Below are 24220 nucleotides of genomic sequence, written 5' to 3' on the forward strand. Positions count from 1 at the left end.
GTGGCAAGTATTTCACAAGAAAAGAAAAAAGAAGATTGTGCTACTGACTGATGGAACCCAGTTTATTGCTGATGTGTGCGAAGGGTCAAGTTGGAGAGCGGCCGTGCCGTGGTTGTTTACACATTCCGAGTAGTGTGAAAGGTTAGTGGTACCCAAAAATTTACGTCACAGGCTAATGGAGTTACTACATGTGGGGCATGGAGGAATGTCAGCCATGAAGCGAAAAGCCCGGACTGATTTTTGGTGGCCAGGCATGGTTATACAGATTGAACGTTTTGTCAGGAACTGTATTCCATGTGCATGTAGTGACAAGTCGCACACATTACAGGACACACCTTTGAATTTCATTCCATTTCCTGATCGAGCGTGGGAAAAAGTAGCCATAGACATTTGTGGTCCTTTTGAGTGTTTAGGTACTAATGACAGGTTTGCAATAGTAATGATGGATTACCATTCTAAGTGGCCAGAAGTGGCGTTCATGAGGGATATAAAATCATCCAATGTGATTACATTTTGTGAGGAGGTTTTTAGAAGGGAAGGATGTCCAGGCATTATTTTGTCTGACAATGGTCCTCAATTTGTTTCTGAGGAATTTGAGTAATTTCTTAGCAAGTGGGGTATTAAGCATCACAAGACACCTGTCTATCATCCCAGGTGGAATGGTTTGGTGGAGCATTTCAACAGGGTGTTAGGAGAGTGTATACAACTAGCTACGTCTGCAAACCTGTGTTAGAAAAAACAAGTGAAGGATATGTTATGGGATTACAGAATTACACCACATTCTGTAACTGGGGAAACGCCATTCAAGTTGATGAAAGGTAGAGTGCGGTGCACAGTGGCCGTGCCTGCTTGGATGGAAAGGACAAATCGACAGGGGTTGAAGGAAAAAACAATGAAAGAAAAGGTTAGGAAGTACCAAGACCACTATGTGCAAAGACATAATGAAAAGTTGATAAAAGGGAGAAGGAGGTGTGAAAAGGGAATGTATGTCCGAGTGCGTGAAGGGGGTATGTTTAAAAAGGGATTTTCCAAATGGTCAGATCCTAAAGAGGTGCTCGAAGCCAAAGGAAACTTGGTGAGATTGTCAGATGGAAAGTGGTGGAATATGAGGAAGGTTACTTTGTGCAGCGAGATTGAAATGAGACAATGGTTTGGGACAAAGAAAAAAACTGCAACCGAGGTCACTGAAAATAGAACATCTAATCGCGTTAAGATAAAGCCGAAGAGATTTTGCGATTATGAGTGTATTTAAGTATGTTTCATTGATTGGTTAGAGCGAGCATCCTTACCATGCATTATATGGTCCTGTATATATTTTGTTTTGTTAAGTATAGATGTTATGTTTTTTTTATTTTCATTTTTTTTTCCGTTGTTATATTTAGTTTGTTTTAATGTTTAGGAAAGGGGATGTGTTATATCTTGTGACATGTCAAATGACAATCTATTCTATGTACTTTTATTTTCATTGTACTGCTCCTGACAAGCTATGGAATGTAGAATGTAACCGGAGGGAGGATTCCAGGAGTGGGAGACAGGACAGTTTCTGGCCCCCGATAGCAGCACAGCTGCGATCGGGGGCCAGAAACAGTTTGAGAAGGCCTCGTAAGAAAGGGGAGAGTCTCCCCTTTCTTACGAGGCCTTCTCAAAGTGTTTCCTGGCCCCCGATCGCAGCATAATTAAAAAAAAAAAGGTAGGTGCCCCCTGGGGGTGGGGGGGGGGGGGGGGGGCGCGATCGCGCCCCCCCCCCCCCCCCAGGGAATTGTTTTTTTTTGCAAAAAAATAAAAATAAAAAATAAATAAAATGACAGGGGGTCGCCCGTGGGCAGGGTGACCCCCTGTGGGGGCAATTTTTTTTTAGATGTTGTAGGGTTTCCCTGGGGGCCATTTTGGCCCCCAAGGAAACCATACAACAACTAAAAAAAATAGATCTATATATAGATCTATATTTATATATCTATGTAGATAGATATATCTATGTACATGGATATATCTATAGATATATCTATGTACATAGATATATATATATATATATATATAGAGGTAGATCTATATATACCAAAGAGATTTATAAAGTGTGCTACTCACCTGTGAGGGTCTCAAGGCGCTTGGGGGGGGCGGGGGGAGGGAAAGGGGCTGGGAGGTTCACTGTTCGAAAAGCCAGGTTTTGAGGCCCTTCCTGAAAAGAAGTAGGTTTTGGGTCTTGCGAAGGTGGGTTGTGAGGGCGTTCCAGGTTTTGGGTGCAAGGTAGGAGAAGGATCTGCCCCCGGTGGTGGCGTGTTTGATGCGGGGGACAGAGGCGAGAGAGAGGTCAGCTGAGCGGACGTTTCGTGTGGGGGTGTGGAAGGTGACTCTCGTTGAGGTAGGCAGGGCCTGTGTTGTGGAGTGATTTGTGTGCGAGGATGAGGATCTTGAAGGTGATCCTTTTGTCAATGGGGAGCCAGTGGAGGGATTTGAGGTGTGGAGAGATGTGTTCGTGTCGGCGGAGGTCGAGGATGAGTCGTGCTGCTGAGTTCTAGATGCGTGTAGTTTGCGCTTGAGTTTTAGAGTGGTGCCGGCGTAGAGGGCGTTTCCGTAATCAAGCCTGCTGCTGATGTGTGCGTGAGTGACAGTTTTTCTGGTCTCTGTGGGGATCCATTTGAATGTTTTTCAGTATACGGAGTGTGTTGAAGCATGAGGAGGTGAGAGCGTTGATTTGTTGGGTCATCGAGAGGGAGGAGTCTAGGATGATGCTGAGGTTGCGTGCGTGGTTGGCGGGGGTGGGTGCAGGGCCTAGCGTGGTGGGCCACCATGAGGGGTCCCAGGTGTTTTTGTGTGGGCCAAAGAGGATTATTTCGGTTTTGCTTGAGTTGAGTTTCAGGTGATTGGCTGTCATATATATATCACTTTTGTCAATATGTGTGTGGTTTCCCTGGGGGGAAAAGGGTCCGACTTGTCTAGTGGCAGTTTTAGTGCCATAAAGAAGCGCAGAAGGTTTATATGCCTACTGCAAAGAGCAAATCTGTATTTTATGTAAATAGCTGAGTACATTAGCAAAGTCTATGGAGAGATGAAGGGCACTTTTGCTGGGTGGTAATGAGGGAATCCGAGGAGGAGGGAGTGGGAGCACCAATAATGATTGTTGGACTGGGCGCAGGAGGTGCTAAAGACTGTGACGAATGGTATGTGACAAGGTGTTTTTTGAGTGTCTTGAAAGTACGTGCTGATTGAGGGAAGAAGCGCAGGTAAGGTGGCCTCTACTGTTGCACGTATCTCACACACACCATCGATTTTGTGACTGTCTACGTAGGCTAGTGTTTTAGAGCAACAGTTTAGCCAATAGCAGAGATGGCATCTTGATGGATGACTGCTGCCTGCACTCAGGTTATAGAGGACCGCTCTGACATAGGATCAGAGACTGAGACATCAGATACTGAGACAGCATCTGAGGGATAGGACAATGGCGCAGACTCTGGGAGTGATTTTTCAGTCAGAGGAGTCCCATTCGATAACTCCTCTTCCAGTACATTATGAGGGAGGTGATGAGGACAGTCCTGCTGTCCCTTCGCAAGCTGTTTGTGCAACTGGGTAATAGTGGGTTAGGACAACCCAGAGAGCAGGTGAATGCGGCGGCAAGCAGAGAGAGAGTGCTCTCTTGGGAGCTCCCCAATTTAGTTCAGCCCCAAATTCCACCACCCAAATCATATTGTGGAGACATCAAAATTATCCATGGCAAAACAAACTGGTTTTGTAAGGCAGGCACCTGTGTTTTTGGTCCTGGATTCAGCGGCCATATAGAGAAACACACTAAACCCAAACATTTCTGGAAACTAGACATTCGGGGGAGTCCACAGAGGTGTGACTTGTGTGGCTTCCCCAAAGTTTTCTTACCCAGAATACCCTGCAAAGCTGAAATGTTGAAAAAAAACTCAATTTTTCTCGCATTTCTGTCACACAAACTACAGGAATATGCTGGGATCCACAATATTCCTACCACCCAGTGACTCCTCACCTGTCCTGATAAAAACACTACCCCACTTGAGTGCCTACACCTAGTGTCTGTGTCAGGAATGGATCACCCCAGGGTCAACAGCTGCCTCACGTAAGGACCAACATTGACCGTTGTGTGATCTATTCCTGTCGCAGGCACCAGGCCTAACCACACAAGTGAGGTATCATTTTTATTGGGAGGCTTGGGGGAACGCTGGGTGGAAGGAAATTTGTGGCTCCTCTCAGATTCCAGAACTTTCTGTCACCGAAATGTGAGGAAAACTTGTTTTTTTAGCCACTTTTTGAGGTTTGCAAAGGATTCTGGGTAACAGAACCTGGTCCGAGCCCCGCAAGTCACCCCTCCTTGGATTCCCCTAGGTCTCTAGTTTTCAGAAATGCACAGGTTTGGTAGGTTTCCCTAGGTGCCGGCTGAGCTAGAGGCCAAAATCTACAGGTAGGCACTTTGCAAAAAACAGCTCTGTTTTCTGTGATGTGTCCACGTTGTGTTTTGGGGCATTTCCTGTCGCGGGCGCTAGGCCTACCCACACAAGTGAGGTATCATTTTTATCGGGAGACTTGGGGGGACGCTGGGTGGAAGGAAATTTGAGGCTCCTCTCCGATTCCAGAACTTTCTGTCACCGAAATGTGAGGAAAACATGTTTTTTTAGCCACTTTTTGAGGTTTGCAAAGGATTCTGGGTAACAGAACCTGGTCAGAGCCCCGCGAGTCACCCCATCTTGGATTCCCCTAGGTCTCTAGTTTTCAAAAATGTACAGGTTTGGTAGGTTTCCCTAGGTGCCGGCTGAGCTAGAGGCCAAAATCTACAGGTAGGCACTTTGCAAAAAACAGCTCTGTTTTCTGTGATGTGTCCACGTTGTGTTTTGGGGCATTTCCTGTCGCGGGCGCTAGGCCTACCCACACAAGTGAGGTATCATTTTTATCGGGAGACTTGGGGGGACGCTGGGTGGAAGGAAATTTGAGGCTCCTCTCAGATTCCAGAACTTTCTGTCACCGAAATGTGAGGAAAACATGTTTTTTTAGCCACTTTTTGAGGTTTGCAAAGGATTCTGGGTAACAGAACCTGGTCAGAGCCCCGCGAGTCACCCCATCTTGGATTCCCCTAGGTCTCTAGTTTTCAAAAATGTACAGGTTTGGTAGGTTTCCCTAGGTGCCGGCTGAGCTAGAGGCCATAATCTACAGGTAGGCACTTTGCAAAAAAACAGCTCTGTATTTTGTGAAAAAATGGGATGTGTCCACGTTGTGTTTTGGGGCATTTCCTGTCGCGGGCGCTAGGCCTACCCACACAAGTGAGGTATCATTTTTATCGGGAGACTTGGGGGAACATAGAATAGTAAAACAAGTGTTATTGGCCCTTATCTTTCTCTACATTTTTTCCTTCCAAATATAAGAGAGTGTGTAAAAAAGACGTCTATTTGAGAAATGCCCTGCAATTCACATGCTAGTATGGGCACCTCGGAATTCAAAGATGTGCAAATAACCACTGCTCCTCAAAACCTTATCTTGATCCCATTTTGGAAATGCAAAGGTTTTCTTGATACCTCTTTTTCACTCCTCATATTTCAGCAAATGAATTGCTGTATACCCAGTATAGAATGAAAACCAACTGCAGGGTGCACCTCATTTATTGGCTCTGGCTACCTAGGGTTCTTGATGAACCTATAAGCCCTTTATATCCCCGCAACCAGAAGAGTCCAGCAGACAAAACGGTATATTGCTTTCAGAAATCTGACATCGCAGGAAAAAGTTACAGAGTAAAACATAAAGAAAAATGGCTGTTGTTTTCAGCTCAATTTCAATATTTTTTTATTTCAGCTGTTATTTTCTGTAGGAAAACCTTGTAGGATCTACACAAATGACCCCTTGCTGAATTCAGAATTTTGTCTAGTTTTCAGAAATGTTTAGCTTTCCGGGATCCAGCATTGGTTTCACACCCATTCCTGTCACTAACTGGAAGGAGGTTGAAAGCACCAAAAATAGTAAAAATGGGGTATGTCCCAGTAAAATGCCAAATTTGTGTTGGAAAATGTGGTTTTCTGATTCAAGTCTGCCCGTTCCTGAAAGGTGGGAAGATAGTGATTTCAGCACCAGAAACCCTTTGTTGATGGCATTTTCAGGGAAAAAACCACAAGCCTTCTTCGGCGGCCCTTTTTTCCCATTTTTCTGGAAAAAACTAAATTTTCACTGTATTTTGGCTATTTTCTTGGTCTCCTCCAGGGTAAACCACAAACTCTGGGTACCATTAGAATCCCTAGGATGTTGGAAAAAAAGGACGCAAATTTGACGTGGTTAGCTTATGTGGACAAAAAGTTATGAAGCCCTAAGCGCAAACTACCCCAAATAGCCAAAAAAGTGCTCAGCACGGGGGGGGAAAAGGCCCAGCAGCTAAGGGGTTAATTAAATCTTATCAAAATTGCCATATTATGACTATGTTATTATGTTTCTTGGTTTTGAGATTAACACATCTGCTTTTAGAATTGTAACCAATAGGGAATAAAACTCATAAAATTCTACTAAACTGGCGTGGCTATTCATGACTGCAAGGTCATGGTAGTGTTTTGAATTTATTAATGACTTTGACTAAAGTGAAATGTATTGTTATGATAAATATTGATGACATTATTGACGTATTGATTGACATATTGATTAGCTATCTCGTCCTAAGGTGTCTCTCAACTGGGTCAAAAGATTCATTGGCCTAAAACGAGTCCTGATGTGTAATAAATTATCATAAAGGGACGCGTTATCAACCTCAATGGATAAACAAACTTTGAAGTTCTCAACCATGCCTTCACAGTTTCTCCACTTGATACTGAGCGACTATCACAAAAAGATTGGGAATATACCTTTCTTGAACTTGTTTTTTCCACCTTATACTTTTCTTGTTAAAAGCAATACCACTAGGTCCGATTTGTTTCTGCAAAGCTTATATACATTCAAGTGCCAGAGGGCCTTTTTTTAATCTTACAGACTAACAAGTAGCGTTAATAGGTAGTGGTCACTGCAACATTCATTTATTATCCACCACATCCAAGTAAAGTGATATCAGTTAAACATCTCTTCCTTAGCCCATGAATAGTACGTTGCACAATGGTATCAACTTGGGATCTTTATTTCTTTTTTCTAAACTATACTCAGTCATGTAGGACACAAAGGCTTCTCCTTGTTCATCTCTTCATCTAAATGTTGAATGGGTACCAATTTCTAACACAGCTCCTTCCGGTAGCAAATCTTCCTTTCCTTCCACTAGCATCATGTTGTCTAACTTAGCAAAACTACATACCTTTGGGGTACCATGAGGGGTACTGCTTAATGTAGTAATGCCATCAGCTGAAGGCTTAGATACTGTGATGACTGACACACTAGCTCTCTAGCCTTAGGCTCTCTGCTTGTATTTAATTCCAAATTTACATCTCTAACTAATGGACATAGGCTTTCCAACTTTCATTCTATTATTCTTCCCGAAACCTAACAATCTTACCTCTCATTCCCTATGGCCTGTTGTGGGCTTGGATTGTGTCTAGTTGGACTTCAATATTGCTGTTTATATATCTTGCCAAATGCATTTCCTCCTGGATAAAAAAAAAACCCTGGAGGCTGTACTTTAATATCTGAATAGAATTTGGGACATGAACACTCAAGATTTTATGGATTGGTGCATAGACCTTTTAAATACTACCTTGATACCTTTACCTTCACACTGTTTTCTATTAAAATCTATGATTGTGATTCTTTTTTTTAGAGTGAATATCAGTTATCTTAAGGCCTTAAATTTTAAACATGTACACTAACCAGTGGTACGCTGTATTTGTGAGTGATATAGATTCTCCTGGCAGTGAAAGTGTTTGCCGTGGTTATTTACTCAAGATCTTGTTAGTTTAGGGCTTAATATCGGCAGACATTACATTTTCATATTTTTCTATATGTTCATGTGTGCTATTCAAACCTCAGATTGCTCTTATTACAAAGGGTGGCCTCTACAGCTTCTTTCTCTGAAGACTTTAGCAGCACACTCCTGGGTTGCTTTACTGTTTTCTGTCACAATTCGATTTGTGTGGCTTTTATACAGTATTACATCATTTAATAGCATTTTTTCTGTAAGGCATGACTAGAGGCCATGCACAATTGAGACAGTAGGGAAAGTAATGGATACAGGGCTTGACTGAAAAACCAAACCTGTGCCCCCCAGCCTGCTGTGCATGGGCAAGAACAGAAATCCAACTAGAAAGTTGGTTTGAAGTGACTCTACAATTATGAACCAAAATATAAACATTTCTGGCACTCCGCAGTTATGGTAAGCAACATAACCACAACTCACCCAGCTCCCCAATACACTATGCATGACTTCACACATGATCAAGCACACTGGTCAAAACTGGGCACCATGACATTTCTCTAAGGTGCTGAACCCAGTACACGGTCAAAGGTAAGGTCTTGCGTTCAAAGTACACTGACCATATGACATGAGCACTCACATTTGGATGAAGTTACTGAATGCAAGACCAACTTCAAAAGTCGGCTGGTTGCTGTTGAAGTTGCATCTAACCTTAGCAAACGTTCAGGCTGGAAATGAGACCAGAAGCACTACTGGTTTCAATTAAGTTTGGCTAAAATACTTCCCAAGGTACACAGGATATATTTTTTCTGCAAGCCTTTAAGTATGTTTGAAAATGTATGTAAGGTAGCAGATAAACTATGCATATGGCATGACATGGTATGCCCAGTCATTCTAAAATGCCATTGCTTTGCCTCTGTAAGCAATGCCAACAAGGCATGAGCTGCTGCCCTGCCCTGCTGATACAGTTGCCAGGGGTACAGTGCACAGCGCATGACCTTAAAATGTGCTATGTGCAATATACTCCAGGGCATGACCACAGCGGGACTGCATGGTGGGCTACTGAGCACAGGACATAATGTGGCCAAATAACTTCAAAGGTACATTATGTTACACAGCAATCCTCAAAAACACTGGAATTTTACAATATGTGGTTAGTTACACAATCATAAGCCCCTCCCATTCTTCTTATGATCTCACATCCAACTTCACAAATTACATCATAAATCACATCACATATGACATCACCAATGGCATCTTCTGCCCTGTATTAGGACACTGGACACTCAGGTGATAACCTGTGGCTATGCCCTGTAAAAGTATGCCCTGCACTTACTGCATACAGAGGAACAGGACACACCCAGATACCTCCCATCATACACCAAAGACTTGATTTTAAAATGTTACCAAAATACAGCCTAACTCTTGAGCGCTAGTAAGAATCAGAGGGGAAGGTTTACCAAGATTCGTGCAAAGCAATGCTGCAAGAAAATATTCAGTGCTGTAGTACATACACGGCCAACCACAAATTAGAGTTGTGCCACTGCACATCGGCAAATCAAGCAGTGTCCTGTGTGAGTTTTGAACTCGAGGCACACCTTGAAGAACAATTCTTTTCATGTGGATGACGAACAAAGGAACATTGAACTTTGAATAAAGTGTGTAATTTACATGAAAATATATGTGGAATTAACCTGAGATTTAATTTTACTGATTGGCGCTAATATTACATGCAAAGCCAGGTCATACTACTTTGCATGATTTTAGATGATGTAGCTTTGTGTGTTCTAGACCACTTTGACATGGATGTAACACTATGCAATGCAATATAAGGGTTTTATGAGTAACTTACGTAATAGGTCGTCCACTTCTGTGATTTGCTGTCTTTGCTTTGCACTTCATAGTCTTTGAAAGCCCAAGAGGTATCGTTCCACTTCACATGTATTCTGTCGATGGAGGGTTTTGTTACAGTGATGTTCGGAGGACCGGGACGCACTGAAACACAATAACTACAGTGAGACCGATAAAGCGTCATCATTTCACCACCTTCCTTTACATGTTTTCAATTAGCTTCTAATTGCTGAAAGGTTCCAGAGGTGGTTCTTCCACTCAGAAAGACCACATGTATGTACCCTCTAACATCATTGTATTTTTATTGAGATGGTATTTCTGTAGCTCAAAACTAGCCAAAAGGAAGCGGAGCTCTGTACATGACCAAAACATAAAGTGAATAAGTAATTGGAGGGGAAGCGGGTCAGTTAATGCATTGTGATGCAGTGTTCTTTAAAGAGGCGAGTTTTTCACACTTAGCTACAATGGAGCTGTTGTTGGAGCAGTTCTGATGAATAGAAGGACATTGTTCTAGATGCAGGGTGCATGGATGAAAAAGGCCTGTTGTCTTTTCAGTTTGTTTTTCACATTTAGGCCCTGACTATGAGTTCAGGTGTTATTTTTCAGACATGATAAATAATGATACCATCGGGTACATTAGTTATCGTGAGCGATAAATAACACATGTCACAAGTTTGAGGGGAAAATCTTGGATTTCAGTGTTTCACACACCAAAATCCACATGGTTTAATAAATAGTATACAATTTCCCCTGTTAAATTTCGGCAGGTTTAATAGCGCACTGGAATGTCTATGACTGTCTTGCTTCCCTCTCCCCTCTACCCCTTCACTCTCCCCCCGCTTGTCTGCTTTGCCACACCCATAGGCTCCGTTCCCCCCCCCCACTGAGTCCCACCTATGTGTGCTGTGTGTGCATGGGGTGTGTAGTGTCCCCCCAGCCTATGAGTCAGGCTAGCTTGAATCCAGTGTCACAGCAAGCAAGGGGCCCACAACTGGACATACCCTGGAGACTTAGGGCAAATATAGCAACATAACAAGATGATGGACAGGTGATGAAACCTTTCAAACACTCACACCCTGTCACAGATCTGGGATGAATCCATTGTTCCTTTGCTCACCATGTTTCAGATTGAATTCAGTGGCACAGTGAGCAAGGGCCCACATCTGGCCATGCCCTATCCCCTTAGGGCTTTTTTTCTTTCACCATTTCGAGTTGAAGACTGATGAATCACAGGCCTAAAGTGAGAAGGGTCTCTGGTAATAGACTTCACAGGGCACTGGGCAGTCACCATGTGTTCCATGGTAGACACCACTTGGAAAGTGACATCATTATAGGGAGCATCAGATTTTCTTTTGCACATCTGTTGGGTGATCCAAGATGCCCCTTGCACGCTGCCTCTTTTCTGCATAAGCTTTCATTTTCTGCTTATTAATCAAATCCCTTGTGCGAATCATATTCTCACTTTGGTCTCCCTTGTTGGTCCGTTGAGGTAACTTGGTTGTCATTGCTCTCTCAAATATCAAAGTCACAGGACTTTCATCTGAGGTTGAGTGGGGTGTTGAACAATAAGCTTGTAGAGTAGAATTTAGTACTGTTTTCAAACTGAGCTTCAAGAGTTGCACGGTGCACTGCTTTTTTTTAACATACTCATAAAACGCTAAACAAAAGCAACTCTTTTGATGCTTTATGTTCAGATGTTCCAGGAATTCTTTAAATTCTTTACTGATAAAGGGTGGGCATTGTTAGACTTCACAATGGCTGGAACGCCACATGTCAAGAAGATGCCATTAAGCTTTCCTATGACTCATTTGTGAGTCGTAAATGAGAGATCTTCAACAAATGAGAAACATGAGTATTCATCTATAATCACCATTAAATGATGTCCATTATAAAGTGGCCAAAAGAAGTCAGTAGCTAATCCCTCCCATGCATGTTTAGTGAGTTTTGATATGTTTAAAGTATGTTGAGTAACACTGGTAGAAAGGCCGCTGCATATATGACAGGCCTTGCGTTCCTTTTCAACTCTTTCATCTAAATATGGAAACCAAACTCAATCTTGGAGAGCTTTCTTTCTGGCAATAATATCACAATGTCCTTCGAAAGCCGATTAAATTACTTTCTGTTGCAGACTTTCTGGAATTAGGATTCTCAACCCTCACAGTATAACTCCTTCTTGAGTTATGGAGAACTCATCAGTGACATTTTCGTATTTTTGATATTCACTGTCATTGGTAAGAGGTTGTGTGTCGGTTCCATGACTGATGTGTAATAATGCCTTGACTTCAACAGATCACTGTCGTGGCTCATGGCACTTATGATCTGGGCTAACAAGATAGCAGCTGGTGTACTTGACTTGACAATGAAAGTAATGTAGACTTCAGCTGTCTTGGATGGAGTACTATGACTTTGTATAGGCACTCTTGAAAAGTAGTCAGCAGAATTATGATCCTTTCCTGGACGATGCACAATTGTATAATCATATACTTGCAATCGGAGTCCCCATCATTCAGTGTGAGAAGGCATCTTCGTTTTTGGATTGCCAAAGATGGTCAGCAAAGCTTGATGATCAGTTACCATCATAATAGGTTTTCCATACAGGAATCCAAGGAAATGTTCAGAAGCCCATACCACAACCAATTTTTCCTTATTAAGTTATGAGTAAGCATGTTTTGTTTGGGACAAACTTCTTCTGGCATAGGCCACAATATGCCATTGAGCATTTGGGCATCTGCCCCGACTGGGTTAGCGTCAACTACAACCTCTACATGAAGCGTTGGATTGAAGTATGCCATTCCAGTAGCATTTTCAATGGCATCTTTGATTCTCTTGAAATTTCTCAGTCTTGTGACCATTGAAAAGAAACATTTTTCTTTGTCAACTCTTGCAATGGAGCACTAACAGTGGCTAAGTCCTGTATGTACCTTAAACAGTAACTGGCCATGCCAAAAAAAGAACATACCATTGAAACATGTTTTGGGGGACCAGTATTTGACAGAGCTTGTACCTTTGGGGGATCAGGTGCCATACCCTATCAGAAAAGATATGGCCAAAGAATTTTAGTTTAGTCTTGTTGAACTTACACTCGTCTGCATTTAAAGTCAATCCGGCATCAATGAGTAAACGGCATACTTGTGTGAGAACTCTATCGTAATCTTTCTGTGTAGCTCCGACAAATAGGTCATCGTTATAATTGAATGCATTCCCCAGAGGCTGTCTGATATCTTGAATTACATCTTAAAAAATTTCTGCAGCTGATGACATACCGAAACTAAGTATCTAAACAAACCAACATGTGTAGAAAAGGTTGTAATGACACACCAAAACCAAGTTTCCTGTATCTAAACACACCAACATGTGTAGAAAAGGTTGTAATGCATCTGCAACTTTCTTCAAGTTTCAACTGATGATAACCTTTACTTAAATCAAGGTCAGAAAAGACCTATGCACCATTAAATTGTGCCAGCAATATGTGGACCTTGATGTGGTTATCGTTCAATTATTCTGTTTGCCTGACATGTCAAATGAAGATGTGCACAGCTCCTTCACTGTCCTTTTTGGGCACTACTACTGTGGGAGAAACCCATGCTGCTGGACCAGTGGAACACTCAATAATATCATGCTTAAGTAATTATTCATGTTCTTGTTCAACAGCTTCTTGAAAATTAAAAGCAATTTGTTTATGTCTCTGAGCAACAGGACAGGCATCCTCATTAATATGCAGCTTTACTTTCATTGTCTTAAGCTTTACTAAACCATGAAACACTGAAGGGAATTGACTTACTATTTTGTGATGAGCATTCATGCTGTAATTCACAGAAATCAGTCCCCTATCAGCAACCGTGTTGAAACTGAGTAAACAGGCACTTAACGCTGCACTTTGGGCACAGGAATCATTGCTTGTACCTTCGCTTTATGTTTCACTGTTGCTACAAATGAACCTTGACTCTTTATGGGCATCAATGCAGCCCAAGCATACACTTTAGTCTTCAATGGCATGAGCTGGGGTAATGGACATAGTTCATTGAATTTCTCTTCAAGTATTATGTTTATCGATGCACCACTGTTTGTAATGAAAGGTACTGAACACCCATTTAACTTAATTTCAATATAATCTTTGGACAGTGTTTGTATGATTTAGCTCCTTTGGCATGTCAACTTTTCTTTGACTGACATTTTTCTTTACAGGTGCCATGTCCAACATGTGCATGTTTCTCTGATGTAAACATTGACAAGGCACACACACTTTCTTCACTTTCACTTGTTATTGACGTGGATAAACTGTTTGACAATGATTTAAATGATGATCCACTTTGTTTGGTATCAATTTGCCTCAAATGATGTCTCTGCTTGGCCTTGTGGGTGTGGATTTAGCGTTGTTTCTAGAATGCTCTGGCGGCCTTTGGTCTTTGCCTAGTGACGCACTTACTTTTTACTTCGCTTGACACACCATCACAAATGGTTCTCTTTCCTGCAGACTTTACATGTCTATCCAATGGCAGGACACTTTCCTTTGTGTGGAAATGAAAATCTACACCTAAAACACAACTTCTTTTTATGTGTAGACATCACTTTGTGTCCTTCGGTCTTTTGCTTCTAATTATTTTGCACACTTATGACAGATTCGCTGTGGGCACCTCCGGCATCCATGTCAGCAACTTGTCTCTCAGCACATTCCTCAGCTCCGGCAGCCATCAACACTTGCTTCAGACTAACATTTTCTCTCATCATTCGCTGCAAGAATGAATCTGACAAACATCCATAAATAACTCTAAGACGCATAGCTTCTTCATCATTAAATTCATTGAACTCAGTGTTTGATGAATGCATCAAGTCTTCCCACAAATTCATCAATAGTTTCACCAACGTTTTGATTTTCCGGACTGAAAACATATCATATGTACTCAACGATTGGTACTGGATCGAACTTGAGATACAAAGCATTTTTAATCTAATAGTACATGACTTCTTTGTCAGTTTTCAGCATTTTTTATGACTTCTTTCACACTATCACCAGCAAAACTTTTAGGATTTGATGATCTTTCTGTTATCAGTCTCATCAAGGACATCAATGACATCTTCAAAGGTCATTACCCAAGCAATCCATCTATTGCCAATATTTAGCTTTTTGGCAGCTTCAAAAGGTGGTGGTGGTTTCAGGAAAGTGGCAGCATGATAACTGTTCATGGGAGTGGCTGGCATTGAAGGTGGAGCTCCTTCAATGCGTCAGCTGTCCCTGAGAATCTGCATCTTTAATGAGACCCGATGATGGATCAATCAACGGGTCATCCAGGACCGTTTTTGGAGTTTAGACCTTTTTCTTGGTCTCCATTGGAGCCTCGTCACTTGTGGAGACCTCTGGAGTTGTTCTGGGCTGCCACCTGGCAGCTAGCTTTGGTGGTGTGCCACTTCAAGAATTGGACATGCTTTCTTTTTACTTGTTCTGTCAACCAACACTATTATTCGCAATCCTATGTGTTAAATTAAGATTGTCTTTGACTGCACTTTGCAAAACGTGGTTCTATCTGCCTTCAGCGGACAATGTATAACTTTATTTTGTGTGGCAGCGCAGTACCTTTTGGTATGATCTTGGTAGTAGCTTCTTGACCAACGATGCGCATACTTATAGTGAAGTTTTTTTGTATTCAAGTGCTTTACATTGGCTGGAGTTGTGCTTTGACTTCACATATGCCAACTGTCGACTTGGCACTTCAACAAAGGCACCCGTGGCATGCACAAGCAGTTTGCCTCAACCACAGCAAACTCTCTGGGAGAGCAGTGTCCTTCTTCAGGTTATGTATCTCCTATCTGGTCCCAAGTTGTAGTGTCCTACCCACCCTGAGTGTATGCCAATTACTACACCATTCACAGAGCTGTAAATCACACATCTTCATTCCACAGCGTGTACCTGTGAACTCCAACATTCTAAACAAAGTTTTTGTTGCATACTGCTCTAGGAATTACATCTCACTGCTATGGAGTCCGTTCAGAGCTAAAAGTGTTCCGTTGTAAAATGTGCATGACACTACAGGGGGTTCTCGAACATTGGTGAAACGTTGATAGAGTTACCTGCTGCCGCTGCCCACTGTTGTAGTTTCATTGGTTGTGTAGACTGTTTCCAATGCAATACTTAATTCATGTAATTGGGAAAGATCTGCAGTTATTGCGGAGGTTCCAGAGTGGGAGCGGACACTGCTCTGCTCTATTACAATCAAATGTGCTGTCATATTGTGCTCCACCTTTGTACCAATTACAATAAAAACTGGTTTAAAACGACAGTGGTGGTGATTAATGCATTTGATATTTACTGGATGTATTAAATACAGCCAAAAGTGTAATTATGACCTGTGAGTAAACAGGAGTTTACCCACAGGTCAGAATTTACAGCTCCCACTCATAATCAGGGTTTATGTCTGCAGTCTGGTGGTGTCCTGGCTGTGAGTGTGCTGAGAACCACCAAAGATGGTGAGCATTTCTCCAAGGTAAGTGGGGAGGGCTGGCACAAAAACTGCAAGTCATCTTTAAACATAGGGCACAGACTTCTTGTTTCACTGTTGTTAACTTTACTAACAAAGTCCTAATTCCAAATAGGCATAAAATAATAAATGTATAAATTAATAAAGAAATAACGTTTTATAACAGTTCTCAGAATATGTCTTCAGTGTTTTAGGTAAAACTTTGTGTTGATGGAGAATTCATATGAATCTTTCAGATGTCTATTACAAAGGAGCAATATCCTCAAATAGCAAATCTAGCTATTTAAAGGGTCCTAAAAACTGCAGATGGCCATCCTGCAAACCTTGAGGTTTTTCTACCTCAACTAGAAGTGGAGGAACTACAATGTGTCAAGCTTCAGAGAGTCAACTGGCTTCAGCAATTTCTGTCCCGATGCCCCATCAACCACAGGTAAGACAACAGAACAACATAAATTGACAATCAATGACACTATGCATATAGAAGATTATAGGTCAGTGGATTAGTCAATCCAAGCAGGTTCCATTTGCCATGTGGCTCTATTGCCATCGAGTTTTACACTTTTAGTCTGTCTACTACTGTGTGCACATATGCAAGCACTGAGCACTTTCTGAAGTAGTAAATGACTCATATTTTCAAAGTTTGTGGTTCTCGTTCCTTTCTTTTATTGATGCCTAATGAATTTAACATCTGCATTTATTGTGTTTCAATTTTTGTTGCTGTACCACATGGAAACTTTGTTCTTTCTACATGTGTTCACTGTTTGTAGTTCCAGATGGTTCTGAAATGGATACTCCCTGTTTCCATACACCTTTTTCCAGAAGGTCATGTATTCCCTTTTCGGGTGCTTGCTGATGTTCCACAGAACATTGGAATGGAGTCACTCAAAACAAGTCTGGTGGAAAGGCTGTGAACTGGATCATGTAGCATTGATCAATGATATTGAGTACCCAATAATCTGGAATTAACGCCTTCCAGATTTCCCAAAAAGTCTTCAGTAGGCCCTCGGCTGGATATTCATGCATTTGATGAGGGGGAACTGGTGTTGAAGATTAGGGCCAAGATTGTTCCGTAGCAGGAGCACCTCACTTCAGCCCCCTACCTCTGAGGGGCTGGATGGCATTTTCTGTAGCAGCAGGAGGACCAAACGGTCTCTTATAACCAAACCTGACCTCTAGGAAGTGACTGGAGTAACAAGCTTTCAGTCCTCTCCAGGCTATTTAATAAGATCTTGAAGTTCAGTACCAAAAATTGAATTCCAGTTAAAGACTGGTGCATTAGGAGAGAAATCTGTGTTGTTTCCGTCTTCCACAAACTCATCTGAATGCTCCTCATAGCTCCAATGGCTGCCCCTGTCTCTACCGCAACCACACACAAGCTGTCAAAAGATGTATCCAAAAGGAACCTTGTTGGTCTTCCATTTCAACATAATAGCTGTACAGTCAAGAACTTGTTGCATTTGTACTGCTAGAGCCTGAATGACCTGTTATAAAAACTGGGCCATAGAACCAGCATGCCCAATCAAAGAATCCACTTCAATTGGTGGAATGCCATCAATAAAGTTCTTTGAGTGATGCCTTTTTATTAGGTACCAAGAAAAGACCAGCCAAGCCAGCTCTTTCTATTCCCTTTCTAGCACCTCGCAGAACGACACATGCCAAGAATGAGACTCTGGCTCCATGCGAAGACAACGCAATATGAAATCATCCTAGATCTCCCACTTAGGCAGTCTAAGCAGAGAAAGTATGTCCTACAAGGCAGCAGCCACAGTCTGATGTACTATTCTCTTGAAATGCAGGCATGAAAGGAGTAGGGTCTTGAGCTACTGCCCCATCTCAGGTAGTTCAAATTTTCTGGCGACTCAGGGATATTCTCAACTAATGCCTCTTTCTTGAGAACTTCCTATGCACCACAACAGGCAGTTGGGGAAAACTTTAAAAGCACCTTAGCTCCAACTAGAAGCAAGACTTCTGCACCAAGAAGCCCAATACAAGCTTTTTCTGCCTGTATTGTCTCCTACGCACAAACCCAGTGAAGCCACACCATACAGTGCAAGCCCCACTCCTCACTGAGCAGGGAGATTCAATGCCACTGATTGCCATGTGTCAACCTCTCTATAGATTAGTGTTTCAGTAGACTAGCTAAAGCAGAGCCACTTGCGCAGGAAGCACTTGCAGGAAAAAAAGAAATCTAGAGCAACATCTTTTGCCCTTGTGCCAGCTTATGCACTGCTAGTCCTTGTTACAGTGAAAATAAACACACCTCAGAACTGGCAATCATTTGTGTAGTTCAATAGAAGAAATTAAATAGAAAATGCAAGGGGTGGTTACGCCCTATTTGATAGAGACCTGGAATGTAATTTGCTGTTTTCCTGTTGAAAATGGTATCTTTAAGCGTTTGTTGTTTTTCTTTAGGCTGATAAGCCACTTCTTTACAGGAGGACAGGAACAAGGAAGGGACAGGACAATACGTTAATTTCATGAATCTTTTTGGTGAATGCTGGTGTAATATTTGTTAAGGATGCATCTGTGAAGACAAAAATGAGTTCAAACGGTAATTGTAAACAGATGTCCTTGTTAAATGTCACCAGAAAAATGTGGAAAGGCCAGGATACCCATCCGGTTAATCATGCATTCTACAAATCTGCATAACACAGCAAAAGAGCTGCCATCATAGTGGCTTTGAGAGAAAGTGTAATGCAGCATACTTGTAAAGGTCAGTATAGAGAGAGGTTTCATAAGGTAAATGGTTTGCATACTTTGAAAAGACTGGTGTAGTTTGTAGGTCCGTAGGGGTGTTGCCTCATGACGTTAGGCACACACTGACACACTCATCCTTGTGACCAGAGGTGGTCACCATAGCCAATAAATGAACTGATCAGCACACAGGGCAGCAGTTACGACAGTCCCTACGCATGGCGTGGTCCTAGCGTACCACCCGTCTGAGCCATCAGCTACAGTGCATTACACTACACTGGTGATTAAGGTGTAAAAGGTCTGCAAATTACCAAGACTGCCCCTGGGTAGCCAGGCAGCTGTTGACTTCTCTTCTTGGAGCTGAGGACAATCCTCAGAGTCTGACATCTGTTTGACTTTACATATGAAAGATTTCTTGAAGCCAAAAAGATGGCGAAAGACCACTATATTGGCAAACAAGTTGAGAGGCCATCTGACTCAACAATGATAAGGAGCATATATGGTCACAGAGTGTGAGGACAGAGGAGAAGCATACCAGCAGAACAGGTACCAGACTCTTAATAGTATCATAAGATAGACTCTGGGTTCACAGGCCGCTCATTTTTCCCCCAAAGACAAGGGACATTTAATACATAAGTAAAAGAACACAGAAAGAAAGAAGGGGGCCAGCCTTAAAAACAGCATAAGCACTGTGGGGGACAAGTTTCAAAGAATGTTTCAGCACTTGCTGCATGTGTTGCAGCCCTCTGGCAGCTAGGAGTGTGCCTGCTCTCTATATCACAGGTGCCTGTCTTGACAATGCCACCAGTGGCTGTTCCTCCATTAGGGCATGGGGGCATTGCCCCACCATATTTGTGACCCTCCTAGCCAATGTATTTAAAGTAAATATATATAAATATTATAGGTTTTTTTTCTGGATGTGGCATCAGCTTTTTTCACCCGTGCTGTTGTCCAGTCTCTCACAGTTCCTGAATCTTCAGTGAGAAGAGCAGTGCATGTGAGCCTGTGGGGGTGGAGCTTTAAAATAATTGACAGCACTAGACACTAGACATGGCCAGTCTGGCTCACCTGGATCCAGACTCCGAGTCTACACTGTGTACATGTCGGGCTGGATGGCTGCCTTTCTGTGTCCAAACTGACACGCGCACTAGATCCCAATCTCCACCAGCAAAATTAAGGAGCTGAGGGGAATCTCAGCTACATCCCCCCCGGCCTCCTAATGTGCGCAGAGTGCCCAAGCCAATCCTGGTGCTGCTCGCATGCAGCATCTGTATTGGCTCTGGTGCAGTGGCCCTGAATGAGGCAGCACAGGGGAATGGGGACCAGTTACTGTATGGCTTTATCATGGAGCCATTCTGTGATTGTCCTTTTCTGCTTTTGTGCTCTCTTCCCTCTTCATGCACATTGCCACCAGTAATGGCATTATACACAAGGGAGGGTTGGAGGCCAGACTTGTCCTCACATCATCTTGTGAGACCTCTCGCAGACTAGAAATGTTCCACTCCCAGCCTGGCCTGACAGAAATTACAAGCACAATCAGTTTGTTGATTGTTTATGGTTAAGTTTTCAATATAAGTATTTCTATGGTATAGCAGTCATCGCCTGTGTTCGACTAGGTGGCTATTGACTAAAGAGCTTAGGGCCAGATGTAGCAAGGGTTTAGCAAGTCGCAAATGTCGAAAATCGCCGTTTGCGAGTCGCTAAAGCCTCATTTCTATGTAGAAATGCATTTTGCGAGTCGGATCCGACTCGCAAAATGCATTTCCGACTCGCAAATAGGAAGGGGTGTTCCCTTCCTATTTGCGATTCGCAATGCTATGCATTTTCATTTGCGACCGCGATTGCGGTCGCAAATGAAAGCGCAGTTACCATCCATTTGAAGTGGATGGTAACCCAGGCGCAAACGGGAAGGAGTCCCCAAGGGACCCCTTCCCCTTTGTGTCTGGAACAAAAAATAATTTTTCAGGGCAGGCAGTGGTCCAATGGACCACTACCTGCCCTGAAAAATACCGAAACTAAAGGTTTCGGGTTTTTTTCAAAGTGCAGCTCGTTTTCCTTTAAGGAAAACGGGTTGCACTTTGAAAAAAAATAACTGCTTTATTTAAAAGCAGTCACGGACATGGTGGTCTGCTGTCTCCAGCAGGCCACCATCCCCGTGAGTGCCCTGAATCGCTATGGGGTCGCAAATTGTGACCCCATAGCGACTCGCAGAAGGTGTCTGAGACACCTTTCTGCATTCCAAATTGCGAGTTGCAATTTGCGAGTCGCTGGGACTCGCAAATTGCAACTCGCAATTTGGAATCTTCCTACATCTGGTCCTTAGTGTTTAAGTAAAGGTGCTAAATATAAATTGTGTGCGACTAAATATAAATTACAAGCAGGGGAACCAAGTTTTTCTCAACCTCCTGTGATCCAGGGCAAATCACTTAGGGGGTCATGGGTACTGCGGATGCACCTCCAACAGGCTGGGGGTGCATCCAGGGCAATTCTGACCGCGGCGGTACAGCCGCGGTCAGAAACGGAAAACCGGCGGTGTACCGCCGGTTTTCCGCTGCCCAGGGGAATCCTCCATGGCAAGCTGCGCCGCCATGGGGATTCCGACCGCCATCCTGTTCCTGGAGGTTTTGGCCGCCAGGAACAGGATGGCGGTATGGGGTGTCGTGGGGCCCCTGGGGGCCCCTGCAGTGCCCATGCCAATGGCATGGGCACTGCAGGGGCCCCCGTAAAAGGGCCCCACCATGATTTTCAGTGTCTGCTATGCAGACACTGAAAATCGCGACGGGTGCTACTGCACCCGTCGCACGCCTCCAACTCCGCCGGCTCCAGTCGGAGCCGGCTTCCTCGTTGAAGGCGCTTTCCCGCTGGGCTGGCGGGCGGCCTTCTGGCGGTCGCCCGCCAGCCCAGCGGGAAAGCCAAAATCACTGCGGCGGTCTTTTGACCGCGCAGCGGTGTTCTGGCGGGGGTACTTTGGCGGGCGGCCTCCGCCGCCCGCCAAAGTAGGAATGACCCCCTAAATGTTGAATACCGCCAAACTCCTTTGAGTGAAGCAAGCAAAAACATTACAACATTCTATACGCATATCAGGCTGTGGAGATATGAGACTAAGTTTTGGATCTCCCTGCTTCTGTGGTTTTACAGAATCTGATCAGAACTGCCTGAAATGCTAAATGTGATTCATGGCATACATGCCCATATTTTTCATAAGCACAACATAAGGCTCAGAGCAATGCTAAAAAGACTAGCTGTTTGGGGGTTCATTCTCAACCAGCAAAAGTGCAGCCAGCACTGACAGGGTGGAGTTCTATGGCTACGTTTTTTCAGGTGATGGCATGAGTGAGGATCGTCAGTAGGCAAAGAACATTCAAAAAGTGAAGGCACCATTGTCCACTGTGATGGAGATCTGGAGTTTACTGGGAATGTCCACATTGTATTTCCTGATTGACCACTATGATGGAGCCACTAAGATATCTAAGATATAAGGGAGGCACTGACCACTCGGGAGTGCCAACATTTTCACTTGTACATACATGACATGATTTAGACGGTATTATGGACCATAAGCCACTTGTGTCTGTTTGCAACGGCAAAAGTGGATTTTGTAGTCGCAATAATATTATTTTACAATTAACTGCCTGCCGGGGTGCTACAACCCTGCAGCCTTTTTTTTTTAGGCATCTGGGGTCAACCGTAGTAGACTCAACTGAAGATGCAGAAGAGCACATCAATTTTATCACAGACGAGAGCTGGCAATAGTCATTATCCAGTTTGAAAATAACAGTCACATAACTGGAGAAGGAGGGCACCCATGACAAATGTGCGGGCCCAATTCTTTAGTCAGATGACTTGATGAGACAGTCAGCGGAGAGGACATGCAAGCACTGAGGAAGGCACACAAGGGTTACAAACTATGGGGTTATGCTGAGGGGACGCGGCATTGTTATTCCAAGGGTCTTCAGGGCCAGGGCAGCTGGTGCATGATGGACACCAGGGCATCATAAAAACCCAGTCCTGACTGAGGGAGAAACTCTGGCATCCTGATATACACCAACAGATGAAACAAATGATAAGAACATGCTGGTGGTGGTAGGTAACTGGAGATCCAGACTACCCAGCAACAGTGGCCACTGAGGAGCCCTGCTCAAAATGGTTGGAGAACTGGAGTGATGATTTCTGTGTGTTCCCTGATGGTAAGTGAATCCTGCTAATGACAGACACTTAATCAAAATTCCCAGAGGCTGAAACAGTTGAATTAGCAAACATTTGATTAAGTATATCCCAAATTTGAAAATATTTTTGCCACTTCTGATCTCCCCAACCAGCTAAGGAAGGATAATGGCCTATTTTTCCAGGGCTGGAAATTTAGTAACTACATGGTGGGACTTGGGGTGAGCCACTGCAAGATTATGTCCTGGTGGGCACATACCCCTGGGTAAGTGGAATGCTAGATGTACATCCTTAGTAAGATCATGCAAATTAAGTTAGAGTAACAGATGAGCATAGAGGCTAAAATATATAATTTTCTGAGAATATATTGCAAGACCCCCCACAGAATAACCAGGTGCTCACCAACAGTTCTGATGTTCGGGCAACAGGTGCAAGACCCATGCCCCTCAGACCGGTCATGAGTCCCTATCCTATATGGAACCCAACAAAAAAGGATGGCAAACAACAGTCAGGCTAGCCTTAAGAGGAGAGCCAAGGCTCTGATATTGAAGTTGGGCAGCAGGATTTTGGTGGGTATGAATCCAGGGAGCAAGTTCTGTACCCTGTTTAAGTGCCAACCACGGAGAGTTGCTGCCCTTATGGGTACAATGGGCACAGTAAAAATGGATGACCAGCCAGTTACCCACACCACATCAAAGTTCAACAAGATACCAAGGCTTGAATCTAGTGGACAGAGAGGAGGCTGAGATGGGGCAAGGACCAAGTGGCCTAGACTTGTCTTGGGGAAATGATCATGGGCACCCAAATCACAATCCACTGGACTGGAGCCAATGCTACCAAAACCGTGAAGGAGAACCTGGCCCCACTGAGAATCAGGAGATGTCCTCCCACCCATCTCGAGGAAGGGGTCATACAATTCCCACTGAAATCCTCCACCTTCTTAGGGGATGGACTGGTCAGAGACATCCAGTTTTATTTGCTTGAATAAGTTATTTCTTTAAGCGAGGCTGATAAGAGATGTAGCGTATGGGTCCATAGAGATGTGGGCTGAGGAATCAAGCATATGCTTACACATGTAGTCTGGTGACCAGGTGCAGTCACCAGAGCCAATAAACAGAACTGACTGGCACAGGGGTTGGCAGTTACAACCTAGGAGCTGAATCTCTGACAAGGACAAATTCTTTTTTTTCTTTACTTACTTCGTTCTTTCCTCTATGTT

At 43.4% G+C, this 24220-nt stretch overlaps 1 protein-coding gene and 1 long non-coding RNA gene across 3 annotated transcripts in view; one reads left to right on the plus strand and one right to left on the minus strand.

Annotated features, from left to right (window-relative positions):
• IL13RA1 (interleukin 13 receptor subunit alpha 1) overlaps positions 1-24220 on the minus strand; it is a 332178-nt gene that overhangs the window by 89756 nt on the left and 218202 nt on the right. For both annotated transcript variants that reach the window (XM_069212531.1, XM_069212532.1), the window contains exon 6: positions 9672-9814. In XM_069212531.1, the coding sequence (XP_069068632.1) occupies positions 9672-9814 (143 nt within the window). The remainder of the gene's footprint in view (positions 1-9671; positions 9815-24220) is intronic.
• Positions 1-24220, plus strand: part of LOC138264301 (uncharacterized) — a 63636-nt gene that overhangs the window by 32516 nt on the left and 6900 nt on the right. Inside the window, exon 3 of the long non-coding RNA XR_011199290.1 lies at positions 16380-16573. This is a non-coding gene — a long non-coding RNA (uncharacterized lncRNA). The remainder of the gene's footprint in view (positions 1-16379; positions 16574-24220) is intronic.

The sequence above is a fragment of the Pleurodeles waltl genome, chromosome 2_1 (genome assembly GCF_031143425.1).
Source record: "Pleurodeles waltl isolate 20211129_DDA chromosome 2_1, aPleWal1.hap1.20221129, whole genome shotgun sequence".
Lineage (NCBI taxonomy): Eukaryota > Metazoa > Chordata > Amphibia > Caudata > Salamandridae > Pleurodeles > Pleurodeles waltl.